This window comes from Chiloscyllium punctatum, chromosome 32 (assembly GCF_047496795.1).
Source record: "Chiloscyllium punctatum isolate Juve2018m chromosome 32, sChiPun1.3, whole genome shotgun sequence".
Taxonomy (NCBI): Eukaryota; Metazoa; Chordata; class Chondrichthyes; order Orectolobiformes; family Hemiscylliidae; genus Chiloscyllium; species Chiloscyllium punctatum.
In genome coordinates this window covers 34,976,541-34,998,178 of record NC_092770.1, presented here as the reverse complement: position 1 = coordinate 34,998,178, position 21,638 = coordinate 34,976,541, and the positions used below count along the sequence as shown (strand labels likewise).

At 41.8% G+C, this 21,638-nt stretch overlaps 1 protein-coding gene across 9 annotated transcripts in view; it reads right to left on the bottom strand.

Annotated features, from left to right (window-relative positions):
• osbpl8 (oxysterol binding protein-like 8) overlaps positions 1 to 21,638 on the bottom strand; it is a 372,304-nt gene that overhangs the window by 154,600 nt on the left and 196,066 nt on the right. For 6 of the 9 annotated variants that reach the window (XM_072552065.1, XM_072552064.1, XM_072552067.1 and 3 more), the window contains one exon: positions 6,026 to 6,096. In XM_072552065.1, coding sequence (XP_072408166.1) covers positions 6,026 to 6,096 — 71 coding nt within the window. Of the gene's footprint in view, positions 1 to 6,025; positions 6,097 to 14,339; positions 14,494 to 21,638 lie in introns of all 9 variants that reach the window. The other 3 variants (XM_072552071.1, XM_072552070.1, XM_072552072.1) reach the window with 1 other exon arrangement.

The following is a 21,638-nucleotide window of genomic DNA, read 5'->3' as shown; positions in this document are numbered from 1 at the left end:
GAAGCAGCGCTTAACTTGCACTTCACACAATCCATATTTGCTGCTCACAACGTGGTCTCCTCCACAGAAGGGAAATGCAGCGTAGACTGGGTGATTGCTTTGCAGAACACCTACATTCTGTCCGGAAGAAAAACTCTGAGCTTCCAGTTTCCTGCTATTTTAACACCCCATCCTGTTCCCTGGCCAACATTTTTGTCTCAGGCTTTCTGCAGTGCTCCAGCGAAGCTCAGAACAAGCTGGAAGAACACCTCATTTTCTGTTCGGAGACCCTGCAGCCCTCCAGACTTAATGTCAAGTTCAATAATTTTACAGCCTGAACACCCAACAGGTCCTAGCGCTCTATCCCATACACCAGGCCTTATTATCACATACTCTGCCATTACATACTACCTATTGTTAGCCACTAACAATCTCCATTAACAGCTACTCATTTTTCTAGCCAGATCGTTATCCAATCCTTTTTAGAATTAGAATTAGAATTGGAATCCCTACAGTATGGAAACAGGCCCTTCGGCTCAACAAGTCCACACCAACCCCCTAAAGAGTAACCCATCCAGACCCATGCTCCCCCCTCCCCCACCCCACCATCCCACATTTACCCCTGACTTAAGCAGCTAACCAACACACCCCTGAACACTATGTGCAATTTAGCATGGCCAGTTCAGCTATCCTGTACATCTTTTGATTATGGGAGAAGCACCATGAGGAAACCCGCGCAGACACTGGGAAAATGTGCAAACTCCACACAGATAGCCGCCAGAGGTTGGAATCTGGGTCTCTGGTGTTGTGAGGCAGCAGTGCTAATCATTGAGCCACTGTGCTGCACCTCCCTAACCTTGCCTGTCCAACTGTTGTTCTCTCTCTTTGGGCTCTATCCCCACCTACTGTTTACTCCTTATTCCCCTCCTCCCATTCCTTTCTTCTGCATTTACACTGACATTTTCCTAGTTACCATCAGTTCTGAGGAAGGGTCACCAGACCGAAACATTAACTCTGATTTCCCTTCACAGAGGCTGCCAGACCTGCGGAGCTTTTCCAGCAACTTCTGGTTTTGTTCATGGTCTACAGTGTAGCCATGGTCTCCTCCTATTGTACAATGTAGCACTTTACTCATTACTGGGAGGAGACTCTGATAGTCGAAGAGTGTAGTGCTGGAAAAGCACAGCAGGTCAGGCAGCGTTAGAGGAGCAAGGGAATTGACATTTCGGGCATAAGCCCTTCCATCAGGAACGTGGTCACCTTGCTGATGAAGGGCTTATGTCCAAAATGTCAATTCTCCTGCTCCTTGAATGCTGCCTGACCTGCTGTGCTTTTCCAGCGCCACATTTTTTGATTCTGATCTCTAGCATCTGCAGTCCTCACTTTCTCCTGAGACTGTTGATAGCAGATTTATTGCCCAACACCAACAGTCCTCAAGTTTCAGCCTTGAGCTGCTGCTGTCCACATGGTGCAGTTTCATCAGGGAGGCAAGAGAGAGTTCCAGATTTTTGACACAGTGACAGCAAAGGAACAGGGCCTTCATCACGTGTCGAGTGTGATGATGGAAAAACTCAGCAGGTCAGGCAGCATCTGAGGACCAGGAAAATCGACGTTTCAGGCAAAAGCCCTTCATCAGGACATCAGCACCACACTCTCGACTCTAATCTCCAGCATGTGCAGTCCTCACTTTCGCCTTCATCACGTGTCCTTTTTAATTTTTTTCACTTTTCTGTAGCATGTTTACTGTAACTGAGTGGTTTGTTTGGCCTTTTCAAAGGGCAGTCCTGAGTCATCCATATTACTGGAACTACACAGAAGTAGGAATAAGCAAGGACAGCAGACCTTCCTTCAAGGGCAAAGGAGAATTAATTGGAGTTCAATAACAATTTGGCAGTCATTTGTTAGCATTACTGAAAACAGCTTTTCATTCTAAATTCATGAACTGAATTTGAATTCCACCAGTTTCCATTTGAACTCAAATCTCTGAGCCCATGAATTATGACTTCAGTAACAGTGTCATTATGCTACTATTTCTGGTTATGTTCTCTCCAGAATTTAGACGGTTAAGGAATGATCTGATCAAAGTCTTCAAGATATTAACAGGAAGAAATACAGTAGATAGAAGTAAACTATTTCCACTGGTTGGAGATTCTAGAACTTAAGGAGCACAGTTTGACAATTAGGGCCAGAGCGTTCAGGAGAGATATTAGGAAGCACTTCTACAGACAAACGGTGTTAGAGATTTGGAACTTTCTTCCACAAATGGCAGTTGATGCTAGCTAAGTTAAACCTAGATAGGTAAATTTTTGTTAAGCAAGACACAATGTGAAGTTAGGCCACAGATCAGCCATGATCTCACTGAGTGGTGAAACAGTTTCGAGGAGCTGAATAGCCTACTCCTGTCCCTAAATTCTTGAGTACAGCGATATAATTAAACTCAATGAGAAATTTTAAAAGCCAGAACACTAAATTTAACTATGAGATAGTCACAAAATAAAACACCATAGGGCGCAGGAAAAATAGGCTATTCAGCCTTTCGATACTGCTACTACCTCCATTCAAGACGACAATGGAGTACTCAATGAATGGCAGGATATTAGAAAGATCAGAGGAACAGAGAGATCTTGGGGTATCTGTCCACAGATCACTGAAGGTGGCAGGACAGGTTAATAGGATAGTTAAGAAGGCATATCGGATGCTTCCCTTTACCTGTACGGACTTGGTTTAGGAACAGCTGGAGCTGTGCATGCAGTTCCAGTCACCACTCTATGGGAAGGATGTGATTGCATCAGAGGAGGTGCAAAGGAGATTCACCAGGTTGTTGCCTGGGATAGAGCAGTTTACCCATGGAGAGAGGCTGGATAGGCTCATGTTGTTTTCTTGAGAACAGAGAAGGCCGAGAAAGGTCTTTATGGAGGTGTATAAGATTATGAGGGGAATGGACAGATGGATAGAAAGAAGCTGTTCCATTTAAATGAAGGGTCAACAATGAAGGGGCATCGTTTTGAAGTGAAAGGCAGGAAGTTTAGAGGGGATTTGAGGAAAATGTTTTTCACCCAGAGGATTATGGGGGGAGTCCGGATGGACTGGCTTGGACGGTAGTTGAGGCAGAAAACAACACTACCTTTAAAATGTAATTGTAATATCATAACAGAGAAGGCTAAAATCTGGTTGAGTTATACAGTCATACAGCGCAGAAAAGGCCCTTCAGTCCATCGAGTCTGCACTCATCTATCTGCACCAAGTGATGGGCCAAGTGATAAAAAGTGGACTCAATAGGCCAAAGGGCCTCTTCTGCACCGTATGACTTGACAATTCAATGAGATCTTAGCTCCAAATGGTCAGAGCCATGAACTGATAATCATCAACTACACTTTCCTACCTTTTCCCCTTACTGATCAAAAATCTGTCCATCAGCCTTGAATATTCTTAACAACTTAGCCTCCACTCCATTCTGTGGTAAAGAATTCCACAGATTCATTACGTTCCAAGACAAGACATACCATCATCTTAACTGGGTGATTCCTTACTCAGGTTGTGCCCTCTGTCCTTAGACTGTCCTTTAGAGAGAAACAACCTCTCACTATCTAACATGTCAAGTCACCCAGGAATTTTTAAGTTTCAATAAAGTCGCCTCTCATTTCTGAGAATTGAAGGAACAATTTAACAAATATCAAATCCAGCATTCAGCAAAAATCAAGAACTTTTCACATCTTTATTATACAAAAAGTAAATAAAACTTGTCCAATTAAAGTCAATTTTGACACTGAAAGGTCAAGAATGAATTGTTAAATCATTATTCTACACAGGAAAAACATAATCTTCTTGCAAATCTGAATTCCAGGGGATGAAACAAGCATAAAAGGTTCCTTAACAAGCAGGTGTCTGGTGCTAAAGTAGATACTCTAAATGATCACAGCCAAGCAGAGACGCACCTAAATGTCTACTGTTAGTATGGTTCAACAAACTAACACTGAGCAGCCCATCAACAAAAAGCAAGCAGAGAAACCAACTACTTTACCTTTGACATTCAATTGCATTATATCACTGAATCACCCATCATCAACATCCTGGGGGTTACCATACATCAGAAATGGAACTGGGCTTGCCATATCAATACAGTGGCTACAGCGGCAATTCCTCAATACTGAAGCAGTCCACACCCAAATGCAAAAAGACCTGGACAATATCCAGGCTTGGATCAAAATTTGAAAGTAACATTCACGCTACACAAATGCCTGGCAATGACCGTCGCCACTAAGAGACAATCTAACCATTGCCCCATGACATCAATGGCATTATCATCACTGAATCTCCCATTATCAACACTCTGGGGATTACCATTGACTAGTAATCCATTAATATTCAGCCAGGACAAAGTAGCCAGCTTGTTTGGAATACCATTCACCCACTTAAACACACATTCCCACCACCGCTACTACTCAGTGGCTGCAGTGTGTGATATTTACAAGATACATTGCTGCCACTCAACAAGACACCTCCGATAGCATCTTCTGGGCTTGCAAACTCTACCAACCAGAAGGATAAAAGCATCAGTTAAATAGGGAACAGTTACAAGCCATTCAACCATTTTGACTCAGAAACATATCACCGTTTCTTTACTGTTGCTGGGTCAAAATCCTGGAACTCCCTTCTGAATAGCATTGAAGGTGTACCTACTAGACATGGATTGTAGTGGTTCAATGTGGCAGCTCACTGCCACCTTTGCAAGCATAATTAGGGATGATCAACAAATTATGACTTTGTCAGTGAGGCCCACCACATGAAAGAATTCAAAAAAAGCACTCGTTACTTGCCCGACTAAGTCCAGCTCATGCCTTAGGGTTTTGGCCAGTAAATTGATCTTGAAATAGCCATTATGAGCCTTAGGGGCTAATAATGCCCTGGACAATTATAGTTCTGCCTTGATTAGACATTACATTACCAAAAGTCTCCATAGTGGATAGGCTTGTTTGTACACTTCCATGGACAGAAGTGATTATTAAAAAAAACACGAGGTTGATAAACCACAGTAAAAACTAAACATCCTTGAATCATAGAAGCCCTACATGGAATCCCTACAGTGTGGAAACAGGTCCTTCAGTTTAACAAGTCCACACTGACCCTCCAAAGAGTATCCCAACCAAACCCATTCCCCATTATTCCATATTTACCCCTGACTAATGCACCTAACCTACACATCGCTGAGCACTATGGACAATTTAGGATGGCCAATTCACCACATCTTTGAATTGTGGGAGGAAACTGGAGCACCCAGAAGAAACCCATGCAGACATGGGGAGAATGTGCAAACTCCATATAGTCGCCTGAGGCTGGAATCGAACTTAGGCCCCTGGTGCTGTGACGCAGCAGTGCTAACCACTAAGCCACTGTAGAGGCTGAGGGGTGACCTAATAGAGGTTTATAAAACCGTGAAGGGCTTGGGTAAGGTGAATAGACAAGGTCTTTTCTCCAGGATGGTGAAGTCCAAAACTAGAGGTGATTGCTTGATTGCTTGGGACTCATTAATCAGAGATTAATCTGATTAATCTAATTAATTAAACTGATTTATCAGAGTGAAGATTTAAGGTGAGAGGAAAGGTTTAAGGTGAGAGGAAAGATTTAAAAGGAACCTAAGGGGTAATGTTTTCACACAGAGGGTGGTGCGTGTGTGGAATCAGTTGCCAGAGGAAATGGTGGATGTTGGTACAATTACAACATTTAAAAGGCATCAGGATGGATACAGGATTAGGAAGGGTTTAAAGGGATTATAGGGCATGTGATGGAAAATGGGACTAGATTAATTTAGGCTATCTGGTCAGCATGGACGAGTTGGACTGAAGGGTCTGTCCAAACCTGTACCTCTCTACGACTCTATGATTCCGTGTCATTGGATCAAGCTAAAGGTTAAAAAAAAAGCAATAAATGCAATCAACCAATCTCATTTCAATGAAATTAATGGAAAATCATGCTTCACTGACACAAACTGGTCTCAACAATGTAGAGGCACAGTGACAGGACACAGAAATAGAAGTATCGATTGTACCTTGCTTTTTGATATTGTGTGTGTAGCATCATCCTTTGAGAGAGATACATCATCTCTACCTTTGTCCAAACCTAAGGGAAAAGGTTAATACCAGAGTTTAAAACCATTTTGAAAGATAGCTACTCAAGTTAATAGGCTTTTACAAGTACATTACAAGCACCTTGGGCTAAATTTTCTTGCTTTCAGTCCTCGATCATATTCACAGTGAACAACTAACAGATGCAGTTCATGACAAGAATTACTAAAAATAGTTGTGTAAACAGAATTTACCAATTGATTTTAATGCAGCGCCAGTACCCTTAGTGTTAACATTAGACATTCAGTTCAAAACTCACTCAGCAGATTTAAGCTACAAGTTAATAACTGCTAAATTCAGATTGCAAATCATATTGTTTGGCAAATTGTATTCCTTATGTAAATAGCCTAAAAAAGGTAAATATTGAAGGTTTTATATATAATTGATGTTTTGTGTTAAACTGCAATACGCAATATTCAAATAACGACCATAAAACTGATAAGGATTTTTCGTTGCAACAGATGCCCCAGAGGGTAAAAGGCTCACTCCACAGCAGTATATTTACTGTGGAGAAGGATGTGGACATTAGAGAACTTGGGGAAATAAATGGTGATATCTTGAAAAGTGTTTATATTACAGAAGAGGAGGTGCTGGATGTCTTAAAACACAAAGGTGGATAAATAAAGATGGGGAGGTGATGGCCTAGTGATATTATGGCTGGACTGTTAATCCAGAGACCCAGGGAACATTCTGGGGACCTGGGTTCGAATCCCACCATGACAGATGGTGGAATTTGTAATTCCAGATATTTATTGAATTCAAGTCTAATGATTACCATGAATCCATTGTTGGAGTAACCCACCTTGTTCATTAATTTCCTTCACGGAAAGAAACTGCCAACCTTACCTGGTCTGGTCTACATGTGACTCCAGACCAACAGCAATGTCCTTGATGGCAATTAGGGATGGGCAATAAATGCTGGCCTCGTCAGTGACCCCTTTATCCTGTGAATGAATTTTAAAAATCCCCAGGACCTGATCAAGTGCATCCCAAAACATTGAGAGAAGCCAGGAAAGAGATTGCGGGACCTCTGGCTGAGAGTTTTTAATCAATGACAGCCACAGGTGAGGTGCCGGAAGATTGGAGATTGGCTAATGCAGTGCCACTATTTAAGTAAGGTCGTAAGGAACTATTGGAAACAATAGACTGGTTAGCCTGACATCAATGATGGGTAAGTTATTAGAGGGTTTCTGATGGACAGGATTTATACACATTTGGAAAGGCAAGGACTAATTAGGGAGAGTGAACGGGGCTTTGTGAGCAGGAAATTATGACTCAATAACTTGATTGAGCTTTCTGAAGTAACAAAGATTGATGAAGACAGAACACCAGATGTAGTCTACATGAACTGCAGCAAGGTATTTGACAATGTTCCCCATGGTAGACTGGTTAGTAAAGTAAAATCCAGGGAGAGCCAGCAATTGGATACAAAATTGGCTTGAAGATAGAAGACAGAGGGGAGTTGTGAAGAAACGTTTTTCAGATTGGAGGTCTGTGATCAGTGGTGTGCTGCAAGGATCGGTGCTGGGTCCATTATTTTTCATCATCCTTATTAATTATTTGGTTGTGAATATAAGAGATATGGTTGTTAGGTTAGCAGATCACACTAAAATTGGTGGTGGAGTCAAAGGAAAGGTAGCTATCTCAGAGTACAATGGGACCTTGCCCAGATGGGCCAATGATCAGAGGAGTGGCCGATGAAGTTTAGATAAATGCGAGGTGTTGCCTTTTGGGAAGGCAAATCTGGGAAGGACTTATACAGTTAACGGTAGGGCCCTGGGGAGTGTTGCTGAACAACAACACCTTCGAGTGCAGGTTCACAGCCCCTTGAAAGTGGAGTCGCAGGTAGACAGGATGAAGGAGGTGGCTTTTGGTACGATTGTCTTTTTTGATCAGTGCATTCAGTTTAGAAACTGGGATGTCACGTTGCGGCTGTTCAGGGCATTGATTAGGCCACTTCTACAATATCGCGTTCAATTTTGGTCTCCCTGCTGTAGGAAAGATGCTGTTTCAACTTGAAAGAGTTCAGAAAAGATTTACAAGGATGTTGCTGAGACTGGACGGTGTGAGCTATTGAGAGAGGCTGAATAAGCTGGATCTATTTTCCCTGAAGCATCAGAGGCTGAAGGGTGACCTTATACAAGTTTATAACATCATGAGGGACATAGATAGGGTAAATAGCCAGGGTCTTTATCCTAGGGTTAGGTAGTCCAAAACTAGAGGGCATAGGTTTAAGGTGAGCAACTTGAGAGGGGAGCAACTTAAGAGGGGCCTGAGGGGCAATATTTTCATGAGCATATGGAACTAGCTGCCAGAGGAAGTGGTGGAGACGGGTACAATTACAACATTCAAAAGGCATCTAGATAGGTACATGAACAGGAAAAGTTTAGACGGACAATGCTGGCAAATGGGGCTAGATTAATTTAGGATATCTCGTCGGCAAGGATGATTTGAACCAAAAGGGTCTGTTTCCATACTGCATAATTCTATGACACAAAGATCAAATCAACCTCTTAATGCCCTCCAACTGTTGATGTTATCAGGTGGAATGAAAAGCCAGTTAGTGGGATAGGGAATGACAGATAGAAAACAAAACACAGTTAATCGCAGTATTTTATAGTCAAGAAGGAGGCTGTTCGGCCCATGACAAAGAACAAAGAACAAAGAACAAAGAAAATTGACAGCCCAGGAACAGGCCCTTCGGCCCTCCAAGCCTGAGCCGATCCAAATCTACTGTCTAAAGCTGTTGCACAATTTCCAAGGATCTGTATCCCTCTGCTCCCCACCTCCTCATGCATCTGTCCAGACGCATCTTAAATGAATCTCCTGTGCCTGCATCCACTACCTCTGCTGGCAACGCATTCCAGGCACCTACCAGCCTCTGTGTAAAGTACTTGCCACATGTGTCCCCCTTAAACCTTTCATCTCTCACCTTGAAAGCATGACCTCTCGTTATGGAATCCTTCGCCTTGGGAAAAAGCTTATTTCTTTCTACCCTGTCTATACCCTTCATGATTGTGTAGACCTCAATCAGGTCCCCCCTCAATCTCCTTTTTCTAATGAAAACAATCCTAACCTACTCAACCTCTCTTCATAGCTAGCACCTTCCATACCAGGCAACATCCTCGTAAACCTTCTCTGCACCCTCTCCAAAGCATCCACACCCTTTTGGTAATGTGGCGACCAGAACTGTACACAGTATTCTAAATGCGGCTGAAACAATGTCTTGTACAATTTTAACATGACCTGCCAGCCTTTATACTTAGAACCCGTCCAATGAAGACTAGCATACCTCATGCTTTCTTGACCACTCTATCCACCTGTGCAGCAACCTTCAGGATACAATGGACCTGCGCTCCCAGATCTCTCTGCTCATCACCTTTTCCCAAGGCTCTTCCACTCATTGTATAATTTTCTCAAGAATTAGTCTTGCCTAAATGCATCACCTCACATTTGTCTGGATTGAAAACCATCTGCCACTTTTCCGCCCAACTCTCCAGTCTATCTATATCCTCCTGTATTCTCTGACAGTCCCTTATGCATTCTGCTACTCCACCAATCTTTGTGTCATCTGCAAACTTGCTGATCATACCAACAGTGCCCTCTTCCAGATCATTTATGTATATCACAAACAACAGTGGCCCCAACACAGATCACCTTTCTCCATTTCGAGAAACTCCCTTCAACTACTATTCTCTTGTTGCTCAACCAGTTCTTTATCCACTTAGCTAGAACACCCTGCACACCATGTGGCTTCACTTTCTCCAGTACTTTACCAGAGGAAACTTTATCAAATGCCTTACTAAAGTTCATGTATATGACATCAACAGCCCTTCCTTCATCTATCAATTTGGTCACTTCCTCAAAGAACTCTATTAAGTTGGTAAGGCATGATCTCCCCCCTACAAAATAATGTTGCCTATCACTGATAAGCCCATTCTTTTCCAAACATAAATAGATTTTATCCCTCAGTAATTTCTCCAGCAACTTTACCACCACTGACATCAGGCTCACTGGTCTGTAGTTACCTGGAATATCCCCAGCACCCTTCTTGTACAGAGGGACATCATGAGCAACTTTCCAGTCCTCCGGCACCTCACCTGTATTTAAGGATGCTACAAAGATATCTGTCAGGGCCCCAGCTATTTCCTCTCTCACCTCCCTCAGCAACCTGGGATAGATCCCATCCTGTCCTGGGGAATTGTTTACCTTAATAACCTCTAACCTACCGAACACACATCTTCCCTACTTCTGTCAACATGGTCCAGACTAATCAAACTTCTATCTCTAATCTCATGATTCATCACGTTCCTCTCCTCAGTGAACGCTAATGCAAAGTAATCATTCAGAATCTCACCCAATCTCTCAGGTTCGACACATAGCCTTCCTTCATTATCCTTGAGCGGACCAATCCTTTCTCTAGTTACCTGCTTGCTTCTTATAGAAGAATAAAAGGCTTGTGTCTGTACTGGCTCCCAAGAGCACTACCCAGTTAGTCCCACTCTTCAGCCCTCTCTCAGCAGCACTCTAATCACTCTTAAATGTGTACCCAACTCTTTTTTTGAAACCTCCTACGGAATCCACCTCCACCACTCTTCTAGGCAATGCATTTCAAATCCTAACAACACTGAGTAAAAAGATTTCTCCTTATCTTACTCCTAGCTCTCCTGCTGACGGCTTTGAAATTGCAGTCCCGAGTTATTGACACACCAAGGAGTGGAAACAGAATATCCTTTTTTCATGTCAAAATTCTACACCTCAATGAGGTCAAATCTTAATCTTCTCTGCTCCAAGGTGAATAAGCCCAATCTCTCTAATCTTTTCTTGGATCTAAAATCCTTCATTCTTGGTATCATTGTAGCAAATCTCCTTTGCACTGTCTCCAAGGCTTGAACATTCTTCCTTAAATAAGGTGCCCAGCACTGAACACTGTACAATGTAGTCTGACCAATGATTCATTAAAACGTAGCACAGGCTCCTTGCTTTTATTCTCGATGCCTCTATTTATAAACCTAAGGCTCCTATAAGCCTTCTTAACAACTGTTCCAACTTGCCTGGCCATTTTCAGAGAATTATGGACTTGAAATCCACTCTGCTCCCATACTCCCTCAAAGTTGTATTATTGAGCCTGTGTTGTCTCTCTATGTTTTGGCTACCAATATGCACTACTTCACATTTTCCTGCATTGAAATTCATCTGCCAGGTATCTGCACATTGGGCCAACTTGTCAATGTCCTTTTGAAGTCACTCAGTGTCTCTGTCACAATTCCTATACTATAGCTATATTCTAGAATGATTACTATTAAACTAGAAAGACTGCAGAAAAGATTTACTCAGATGCTTCCCAGACTGGAAGGTTTGAGATATCAGGAGAAGCTGGGACTTTGTTCCCTGAATCATAGTGACTGAGAGGTGACCTTATGGAGGTCCATAAAGTCACGATCGGCACAGATAAGATAGACAGCCAACAGCTTTTCACCATAGTAGGGGAGCCTAAAATTAGACAACATAGGTTTAAGGTGAGAGGGGAAAGATACAAAAGGCATTTTGTTTTCCATACAGAGGATGGTGACTATCTGGAACAGGATGCCAAAGTTAGTAGTGGAAGCAAGTACAATTTTGTCGTTTAAGAAACATTTGGGCAGGTACATGGATGGGACGGGTATGGAGGGATATGGACCAAATACAGGCAAATGGGACTAGATTAATCATGAAAACTGAGTGGCGTGAACAAGTTGGGCCGAAGGGCCTGTTTCTATGCAATAAACCTCTGACTCTGACTCTAATTCACTATTCTCCCCAAGTGCATATTTATCTTATCCAGTTTTCCCATGATAAATGTGACAGTTCTGCAGCTTCCTCAGTCATCCTTTGCTCCTTTCTTAAACAAAAAGTGTCACAGTTGCAATACTCCAGTCCTCTGTTTTGGGATGCCTGGAATATTTCTGCCAGCACCTATAGCTTTAATTAATGTCCGGTGATTTCGTGCAGAAAGTTAATCCCACTCCCAAATTTATGCTTCTAGATTCACCACATGGGTGAAGTGAACATGCTGTGATATCAAGTCTTTTTTTTTCTGTACCTTATATACTTCATAAACATTTGAATAGGTATGGCAAATTACCAATTTGCTTCTTGCAAATAAAAAATATTTAATATTTAAATAAACAGGTATTTCAGTTCTAACAGGAAGATAAATAAGAGTAATAATGCCCATAATGTTCAGACAGACAAGTACCATAGAAAAGGAATCAATAAATTGGCTCAACAGCATTTCAACTGGTCCACCAATATTAACATTGAAATCAATTTTTAATAATCACAAATCATCTTTTCACCATCCTCCCTTTGTGGAAAAAATGCATAGTTTGCTCGACATTATGTTCTCCCAATGAAGCCATTCAGTCCCAGAGTTTCTCTTACTCTACCCTATGGCCACCTGTGTTATTCGAGAGGTAGGGAAAGCATACTGCAACTGTACAAGTGATGGTGTGACCATATCTGGAATACAGTGAGCAGTTTTGGTCTCTTATAATTTAGATATAATTTCATTGGAGGCATTCAGAGAAGGCTCACTAGAGTGATCCCTGGTATGGAGGGATTGTTTTATCAACAAAGGATAAAACAGGTTGTGATTCACTGGAGTTTAGAAGAACAAGAAGCGATCTTATTGAAATATACTGGATTCTTAAGGAGCTTAATGCTGAAAGGATGTTTCTCCTCATAGGAAAGTCCAGGAGAAAGTCTCAGAATAAATGGGCATCATTTTAAGAGTGAGTTGACGAGGAATTTCTTCTCTGAGCATTGAGTGTCTTTGGAATTCCTCTATCTTTGGGGTAGAGTCCTTATTTATATTTAAGACTGAGATAGATAGATTCTTGATCAGTAGGTGAATCAAGGATTACAGGGAAAAGGCAGGAAAGTACATGTGAGGAATGTTGGATCAGCCATGATCCAATTGAACGACAGAGGGGCTGAATGAGGGACTGACTGGCCTAATCCTATTCCTATTTCTTGTGGTCAGACTGGTCATCTAATTACCATACTCCCCTGCCAAGTAGGTCCCCATTATTATTCCCCTCTTGTCTTTAAAAGCAATGTCACTTTATTCTTCGCATCCATGTCCCCAATTCTACAGTCAGTCATTTCTACTCAGTCATTTGTCATTTTTTGTGCAGGTCAGTGAGATTTTCTCTTTGCAACTCAACAGAACCAATTTTAATTTGGTTGACGATTATGACAAGTTTCAAATAGACCAGACCACAAAAGGTTATGTATTTAAATAAAAAGAGTTAAATTCATTAAAGGCCTTAGTTCATGCCTAATGAAAGTATATTTCATGAAACTTGTAACAGTAGTCCTGCAAAGATCTGTGAAACTTTTCAAGTATTCTGAGAGTTAAATTAAAAGATAAAATCCTCCCCTCCTCCATGTGTAAGTTGTGAAGGAGTTCACCTTCTGCAGACTATTGATTTTTTAAAAAACATTTACAACAGCCGCCTAAACATATTTCACTTCAAATCATCCCGTCATGAGAAACTAATCTTTAGTCATTTTTGTTTTAACACTGCAGATGACAAATAAGAGGTAGTTCTCTCACCACCAGCTGCTAGTAAAATCTAAACAAATTATTTAGCATTTGGTAGCACAAGACCTAATTTCCAAGGAGATTGCAAACTGAGGGCGATTGCTGCCCATAGTTTGAGAAGAGAGTACAGAGTAGAAACGTAAATAGGGAACAGACTCGTGGAAATCAGATTGGTATCAGTCTTCCGAACTTTACACTGCAAGGTACAAGCATCCCCTGAGAACTAAATTAGACCCTACACCTATAGCCCGAGCTATTCAGTCCACTGTAACTGCCAGACAGAACAAAACAATGTGAATTAATGAATGTCACTTGGTCAGTTACATGAATAATTTAAATATCTTAAGATTATACTTCAACATTTATCTCATTTCAAACAAATCCTAGGTTTGTTCTAAGTGCTGATAATTTTCTTTGTTTGAACATACCATTAAATAATTTGACAAGGATAATTTATGAATACTTCAAGTTAAACTGCGAACTGTCATATTTTACTTTTCATAAATATGACAGTGTTCTGCACTTATCTAAAAAGAAATAACTGACTGTAAGCTACAACCTCACTCTGTGCTTTTTGAATTTTTACAATTTTACTTTCAATTATTACACATGAGATTTCTTGTAATAATGAGATGAGATATACTACAAACCTGGCAGTATTGGAGGAAGTTCATTATAGCCACCAAATGATGCATTTCTGATGAGTTTTCGTCCATCGACTCGGGATGACAGCACACCTGGTAGCCCAGCACACAAGGAAAATCTGCGGCGTATCAGACCCTCTTGCTTCATGTCGTAGTTGTTCTAAATCAGAGGTTTTCCCACAAACTGAAAATCACTGTGCTGCTCAGGTGGAGGTTGTAGCCAACTGCAGCCGTGAGGCTATTAATGACTGAGTGAGCAACTAAAGGGAGAATGCTGGCCTTTGTGAACAAGATGAGCCAATGTACTCTCCTCTCAGTAAACAGACCATACGATGCGAAATGCACAACAACACAGCCAAGCACCTTCTATTTTTTCCATGAATTCAGAGCACACTTACCCTTTAAACAGCTTTGATGATTAGCCTGAAATACACAGACCCATAATCTGCTTTCCCATTGGATTCTGAACACTCAACATAATGCCACATAACAAAAATACAGATCACAATTAATCATTTCAGTCCACTGCTATGAAATCAGACAGAAACTGGCATTTCTCTGACCATCCATGAATTTAGTTCCTTCACCAATTCACTTGAAGGAGCTGAGGATTCAGGATTTTGATTGTTATACCAAGCTTAATTTTGTTCAACCAGTCCCTTCACCTCTGAATTAAGGTGCAGTCCAAGAGTGGCAGGTGATGATTTTTAAATTGAAATAGGTTGACCCTAAAATTCAAAATCAGTTACTAAAGGAGAAGGATTGCTATGGGGTGGCATTCAGTAGCAAAATGAGTTAGCAATTATCCAAATTAAAAATCTTGGACCTTGTGAGACATGGTTCCAATTTTCAACTATTGTTTCCTAATGTTAAGCAACCAAGAATGGGATCACATGAGTAAGGAATGTGTTTCGTCAGATTTCCAATCAGCGAATACATGGATCCTTATTTGTTGTTCTATCCATTTTACCCCACTGGAACTTCACAAAAGAATTGGATTGTGGAAAGCTGAAATATCCACAGTGACAAAATAGTTTATTCACAATTGATGCTCAATCATTTTGCAAGATACTGGAAGGTGACATCAGAAATTACACTCTGATAGAAATGACCAAAGCTCCAGCAAAAGGTGTCAGCTCACCCACAGTGGAGCAGAGATATCATATCATTCGGCTGAGGAAGAGAAACATTATCAAGATACCGATATGATATCCTGACACATATGCAGAAAATAGGATCAAATACAACTGGGAAAGTCCCCTGGGGGTCAGCAAGAACGAGGATGATGGGTGAGCGACACTTGCTGCTAGACAAAATACGGGTACAGTGTTTCAAATGGACTAATGCTCAAGGAGGATTGAAATCAGACTGCCTTCTACGATGTCTGGAAAAGACCAGTCTGTAAGCGAAAATGGCATGGATGGAACTGTCAATAGGTAGCTTAAAGGCATGGGTGGACATAACTGAAAAAACAAGTGAAAGCTTTTGCAGTGGAGAGAATATGGGATGAGAAGCATATCTCTGGGATTATATTGGATAACAGGACTGTGAATAATCCAGTTCAGCATGACAAATAGCTGGGGCAGAGGAAGGAACGAGTAGCGAATATATTGATGAGTTTGTATGACTGAGTTAATGGCATAAACTAACCTAACGTTTCACTTGAATCGAGTCAAACAGTCTGAGAATGCACAGGCAGTGAAGAAGTTGACAGAACTGTTGCAGAGATGCAGCTCGGTGTCATCACCATATCTATAAAACCTGTGCTGAAATGCAGGGATGATGGTCCACTGCCCATATTTGAACTCATATCAATAGCACCCTTATGCAAATCAAATTTCGTTCGTGCAAATGTTGTTAGCTAGGCCATCTCTAATTGCCCAGCAGATAGTTAAGAGTCAACCATATTACTGTGGGTCTGAAGTCACATGTTGGTCAGACCTGGTAAGGTTGGAAGTTTCCTTCCCTAAAGGACATTAGTGAGCCATGGGTTTTTCTGACAATGACAGCAGATTCACGGTCATCATTAGACTCAAGTCCAGATTTTTATTGAATTCAAATTTCACTATCTGGCATGGTAGGATTTGAACCCAGGTCCCTGGATTAACAGTCCAGTAATAATGCCACTACGCCATTGCCTCCCCTCCCCTATAGCGTCATAGAGGCATACAGCATGGAAACGGACCCTTCGGTCCAACATGTCCATGCTGACCAGATACTCTAACCTAATCCAGTCCCATCTGCCCATATCCCTCTAAACTCTTCCTATTCATACATCCACCCAGATGCCTTTTAAATGCAGTAATTGTACCAGCCTCCCACCACTTCCTCTGGCAGCTCATTCCATACATACTCCACCCTCTGCGTAAAAATGTTGTCCCTTTTACATTTTTCCCGTCTCACCCTAAACCTATGCCCTCTCGTTCTGGACTCCCACACCCCAAGGAAAAGGCTTTGTCTAATTATCCTCTCCATGCTCCTCGTGATTTTACAAACTTCTATAAGATCACCCCTCAGCCTTCGACACTCCATGGAAAATAGTCCCAGCCTATTCAGCCTCTCCCTCGAGCTTAAATCATCCAACCCTGGAAACATCCTTGTAAATCTTTTCTGAACCCTTTCAAGTTTCACAACATCCTTCTAATGCCCTATATAGCTGCAACATGAACTCCCAACTCCTATACTTGAAGCTCTGACCACTATCCTATCGACCTGTGAGTATACTTTCAAGCAACTTTGAACCTGCACTCCAAGGTCTCTTTGTTCAGCCACACTCCACAGGACCTTATCATTAGGTGTATAAGTCCTGCTAAGATTTGCTTTTCCAAAATGCAGCACCCTGCATTTATCTAAATTAAACATAAGACCACAACTGCCTCACATTTTCCACAGCCTTGGAGAGGGAAAGAAGCAGTTACCATGAGAAGATATTTAATTGAGGTAAAGGAAATTATGACGCTATCAGACAGGAGTTCGGAAGTACAAATAGGGAGCAATTGTTCCACAGGAAGGGCACAACAGACATGTGGAGACTACTTAAGGTGCAGTTGTTGCGAGTGGTGCACAAATTTGACCCTCTGAGACAGGGAAGAAGGGGTGAGACTAAGGAGCCTTGGAAGACGGGAACAGAGGAGCTTCTCATAAAAAGGAGGAAGGCAGCATATGCAAGGTGGAGGAAGCAACGATTTAGCACAGCTTTAGAGCATTACAGACTTGCTAGAAAGAAGCTCAGAAATGGACTGAGGAGAGCTCGGGGGGGCACCACAAAAAAGCTTGGCAGGAAGGATTAGGGAGAACCCAAAGGCATTTTACTCATACGTGAGGAATAAGAGAATGATCAGGGAGAAGATAGGGCAGGTCAGGGATAGCTTAGGGAACTCGTGTGTGGAGTCTGAGCAGATAGGGGAAGTTCTAAATGAGTTTTTTGCTTGGGTTTTCACTAAGGAAAGGGACCTTGTTGTGAGTGAGAACTTTGAGATACTGGGATAGAGGCTTGAACAGATCAAGACTGATGAAATTGATGTGCTGGAAATTTTGGCAAACATTCAGATTGATAAGTCCCCAGGGCCAGACCAGATTTATCCTAGGTTGCTCTGGGAAGCAAGAAAGGAGGTTGCTGAGCCGCTGGCAAAGATCTTTGCTTCCACAATCTCCATGGGAGTTATACCTGAGGATTGGAGGGAGGAGAATGTTGATCCTCTTTTCAAGAAAGGTTTTAGGGAAATCCCTGGCAATTACAGACCAGTCAGTCTTACATCGGTGGTCAGCAAGGTTTTGGAAAGAATTCTGAGGGATAGGATTGATGACTATTTGGAAAAGCTTTGCATGATTAAAGGCAGTCAGCATGGCTTTGAGAGGGGCAGGTCATGCGTCACAAATCATATTGAGTTCTTTGAAGTGGTGACAGGTCGACGAAGATCAAGCAGTGGATGTGCTGTAGCATTTGATAAGATTCCCCGTGGTAGGCTCATTCATAAGGTCAAGGAAGTATGAGATAAGGGAGATTTGGCTATCTGGATTCAGAATTGGCTGGCTGACAGAAGGCAGAGAGTGGGTATAGATGGAAAGTATTCTGCCTGGAGGTCAGTGTTGAGTGGGTACCTGCAGGGCTCTGTTGTTGGGTCTCTGCTCTTTGTAGTTTTTATACATGACTTGAATGAGGAGGTTGAGGGGTGGGTTAGTAAATTTGCAGGTGACACAAAGGTTGGAGTTACCGTTGATAATATCAAGTGATTTTGCAGGCTGCAGCGCGACATAGACGGGATGCAGAGCTGGGCTGAGAAATGGCAAATGGAGTTCAACCTGGATAAATGCGAAGTGATGCATTTTGGAAGGTCAAACTCGAATGCTGAATATAGGATTAAAGACAGGATTCTTAGCGGTGTGGAGGAACAGAGGGATCTTGGTGTTCAAGTGCATAGATCCCTCAAACTTGCCACCCAAGTGGACAGGGTTGTTAGGAAAGCATATGGTACTTTGGCTTTCATTAACAGGGGGATCCAGTTTAAGAGCTGCAAGGTTTTGCTGCAGCTCTACAAGACCCTGGTGAGACCACACTTGGAATAATGTGTCCCGTTCTGTTCGCCCTGTTATAGGAAAGATACAGAGGCTTTGGAGAGGGTGCAATGAAGGTTTACCAGAATGCTGCCTATACTGGAAGGCTTGTCTTACAAAGAGAGATTGACTAAGCTCAGACTTTTCTCTCTGGAGAGAAGGAGGAAGAGAGGTGATCTGATTGAGATATACAAGGTAATGAGAGGCATGGATAGAGTCAATAGCCAGAGACTTTTCCCCAGGGCAGGATTGATTGGCACGAGGCGTCATAGGTTTAAGATATTAAGAAGTAGGTATAGAGGAGATGTCAGAGGTGGATTCTTTGCGCAGAGAACTGTGAATGCATGGAATGTGTTGCCAGCGGTGGTGGTGGAAGCACAGTCATTAGGGACATTTAAGCGACTACTAGACATACACGTGAACAGCAGTGAATTGAGGGTGCATAGGTTAGGTTATTTCATTTTAGATTCGGAATAATCCTCGGCACAACATTGTGAGCCGAAGGGCCTGTTCTGTGCTGGACTTCTCTATGTTCTATCTGCCACTCCTCAGTCTATTTGCCCATCTGATCAAGATCCCATTGTACTCGGAGTTTGTAATGTTGAAAGATTAAATTGTACTATCTCTCTGGACATTAATGTAATGTTAAAGAGTTAAACTGTACTTGCTCCAAGAAGCTGAACATTCTGGATGTGGGTGGGAGTGACATTCTGTTTCACAGACAGCATCAGCAATCTGGATGACTATCCATTGTAACTCACACTTCATTTAAGTTGCCATTTACTACTGTTCTACTGCTATTATCAAATTAAACTCTTATTCAGTTCCTTCCATTCAGAAATGCTTTCATAGCCATTCCCTAGCCAATCAAATTCATTTGCGACCATCCCCTGATACCGAAGCATATCACACCTACATCATCCTGGGGAGTCACTGAGTCAGGAAATCGTTTGTGCAACGATTCCCCAGGATTAGGGTATTGACATTATCTCCGAGGTTGACCTCATCCTACTATTGTACATGGGATAACATGTGGTTATTGAGGGGGGTTGTGGCTGGAGTACCTGTGAGCATTACTAACTGACCTGTGTAAAGGGGACGTGTTTCCTTTGTTCAGGGCTCTTTGACTCGGCTTTGCATGGCTGTGAAGAGGGTAAAAGGGAGTCACCCAGCTTGAACAGGCATTAATAAACTTTAACTGTTTGCAGACACTGGTGTGTGAAAATTGCATCGTGTGTGTGAAACCTCAGGAAAAGAACCTAACATATGGTGGCAGCAGTGGGATTCCAACATACACGGAGCTTCCAGGTGAGCTGAATAAGCGATCGTGTAGTGTTGGTTGTGTGAGACTGATGGGCCCACAAGGTAGGATTCACCTTGATCTCTCTCCAAACTTAACACTCCGTTGACCCCTCGTCTCCTGGGACTTGTGGTGATGGAATCTTTGAGGTAACTTGCACACCAACGAGTCGATTTGTGCAAAGCTGGGTTTTAATTTGGGTTAGAGTCCCCAGGGTTTTAATTGGAGTTAGAGACCCCTTTGTTTAATTGGGGTTCAAGTCCCCAGATAGACAGAGTAAGAAAAATAGGTTCGAGGCCCTGTGAGAGGTAAAATCAGAAAGGCATTCGAGTTCCCCAGGTAAAATGGGGGTAAAGTCTCCTGGAAAAAGAGCTTGGAGTCCTACAGACACAAGGTTTGATGCTCCACAGCATTAAAAAAAAGTTAGAATTTGGTACTTCTTAAAAGTTATCGCCTTTGTTCACCACAACTCCCCTCAGAAGTACTTTTAGGACAACATGGTATCACTGGAAAAAGGGGGAGAAAGTGGAGCTGGTCCACTCAGATCCTGACAGTCAAGTTCAATAACTACCAGGGAAACTCAGTCGGGGTTTTGTTGTGGAAATCTTAGTTTCCGGGCTCTGGACCCGACTCGACAAGTCTTTCTTCTGGGGTAAGGGAGTGGCTTGGACTGCAGTACCATGTGGTCCACTGTGAGGGTTTTCTCTTTTTATAAGTGTAACTTCATCGAGAGAATAAGAAAAAAAAAGAGAAACACTGAAATTAAGATTGTACTAATATTTGGGACTAAAAAAAAGAGTTTCCATATAAATTATGTCATGCTGAGTGGGGTTGATATTTAAATATTTTGGTTTGTTAAAATACTGGTGCAGAAAATATCAAAGTAACTGTTTTGCTTTATCTGAAATAGGATCTCAATTCAATGCGTTTTGTAGGCTATGTAATAGAGCAGATTTTGTTTTTACATTAATATGAGACAACATTATGTCGTTCTTAAAATTATCAAACGTGTAACCTTAAAACAAATTGATTGAGGACTTTGAGCCAATGAGTTATTTGAAATTCTACAGTGCCTGTTTAAAAAAACAACTGTGTCAGTGGTCATGCTTTAGCCAGATGAGTGTTGTATGATAATATCTTTGCTGCTCTGTTTGTAATGCAGTTTTCACAAAAAGAAGAGTGCATTTTAATTTTGATGATTTATTAAGATTTTAGAAAATATTCGAACTTGAGGCTGAGCTGTTTCAGTTCTGTCAATTATTGTTCAGACTTCATTGGCCCCCTTCACATTGCAAATTCAAAGAATGTTGATCTCCACCAAAGGTGCCACTGTAATTCTGTTTTATTTGGGTAGTTTCATTTGGAGAATATAATTTAATATATTCTGCATTGGTTTCCCACGAATGTTTGAGATTTAAATCTAACCTGGAACCGCCTCTTCAATGGCAAAA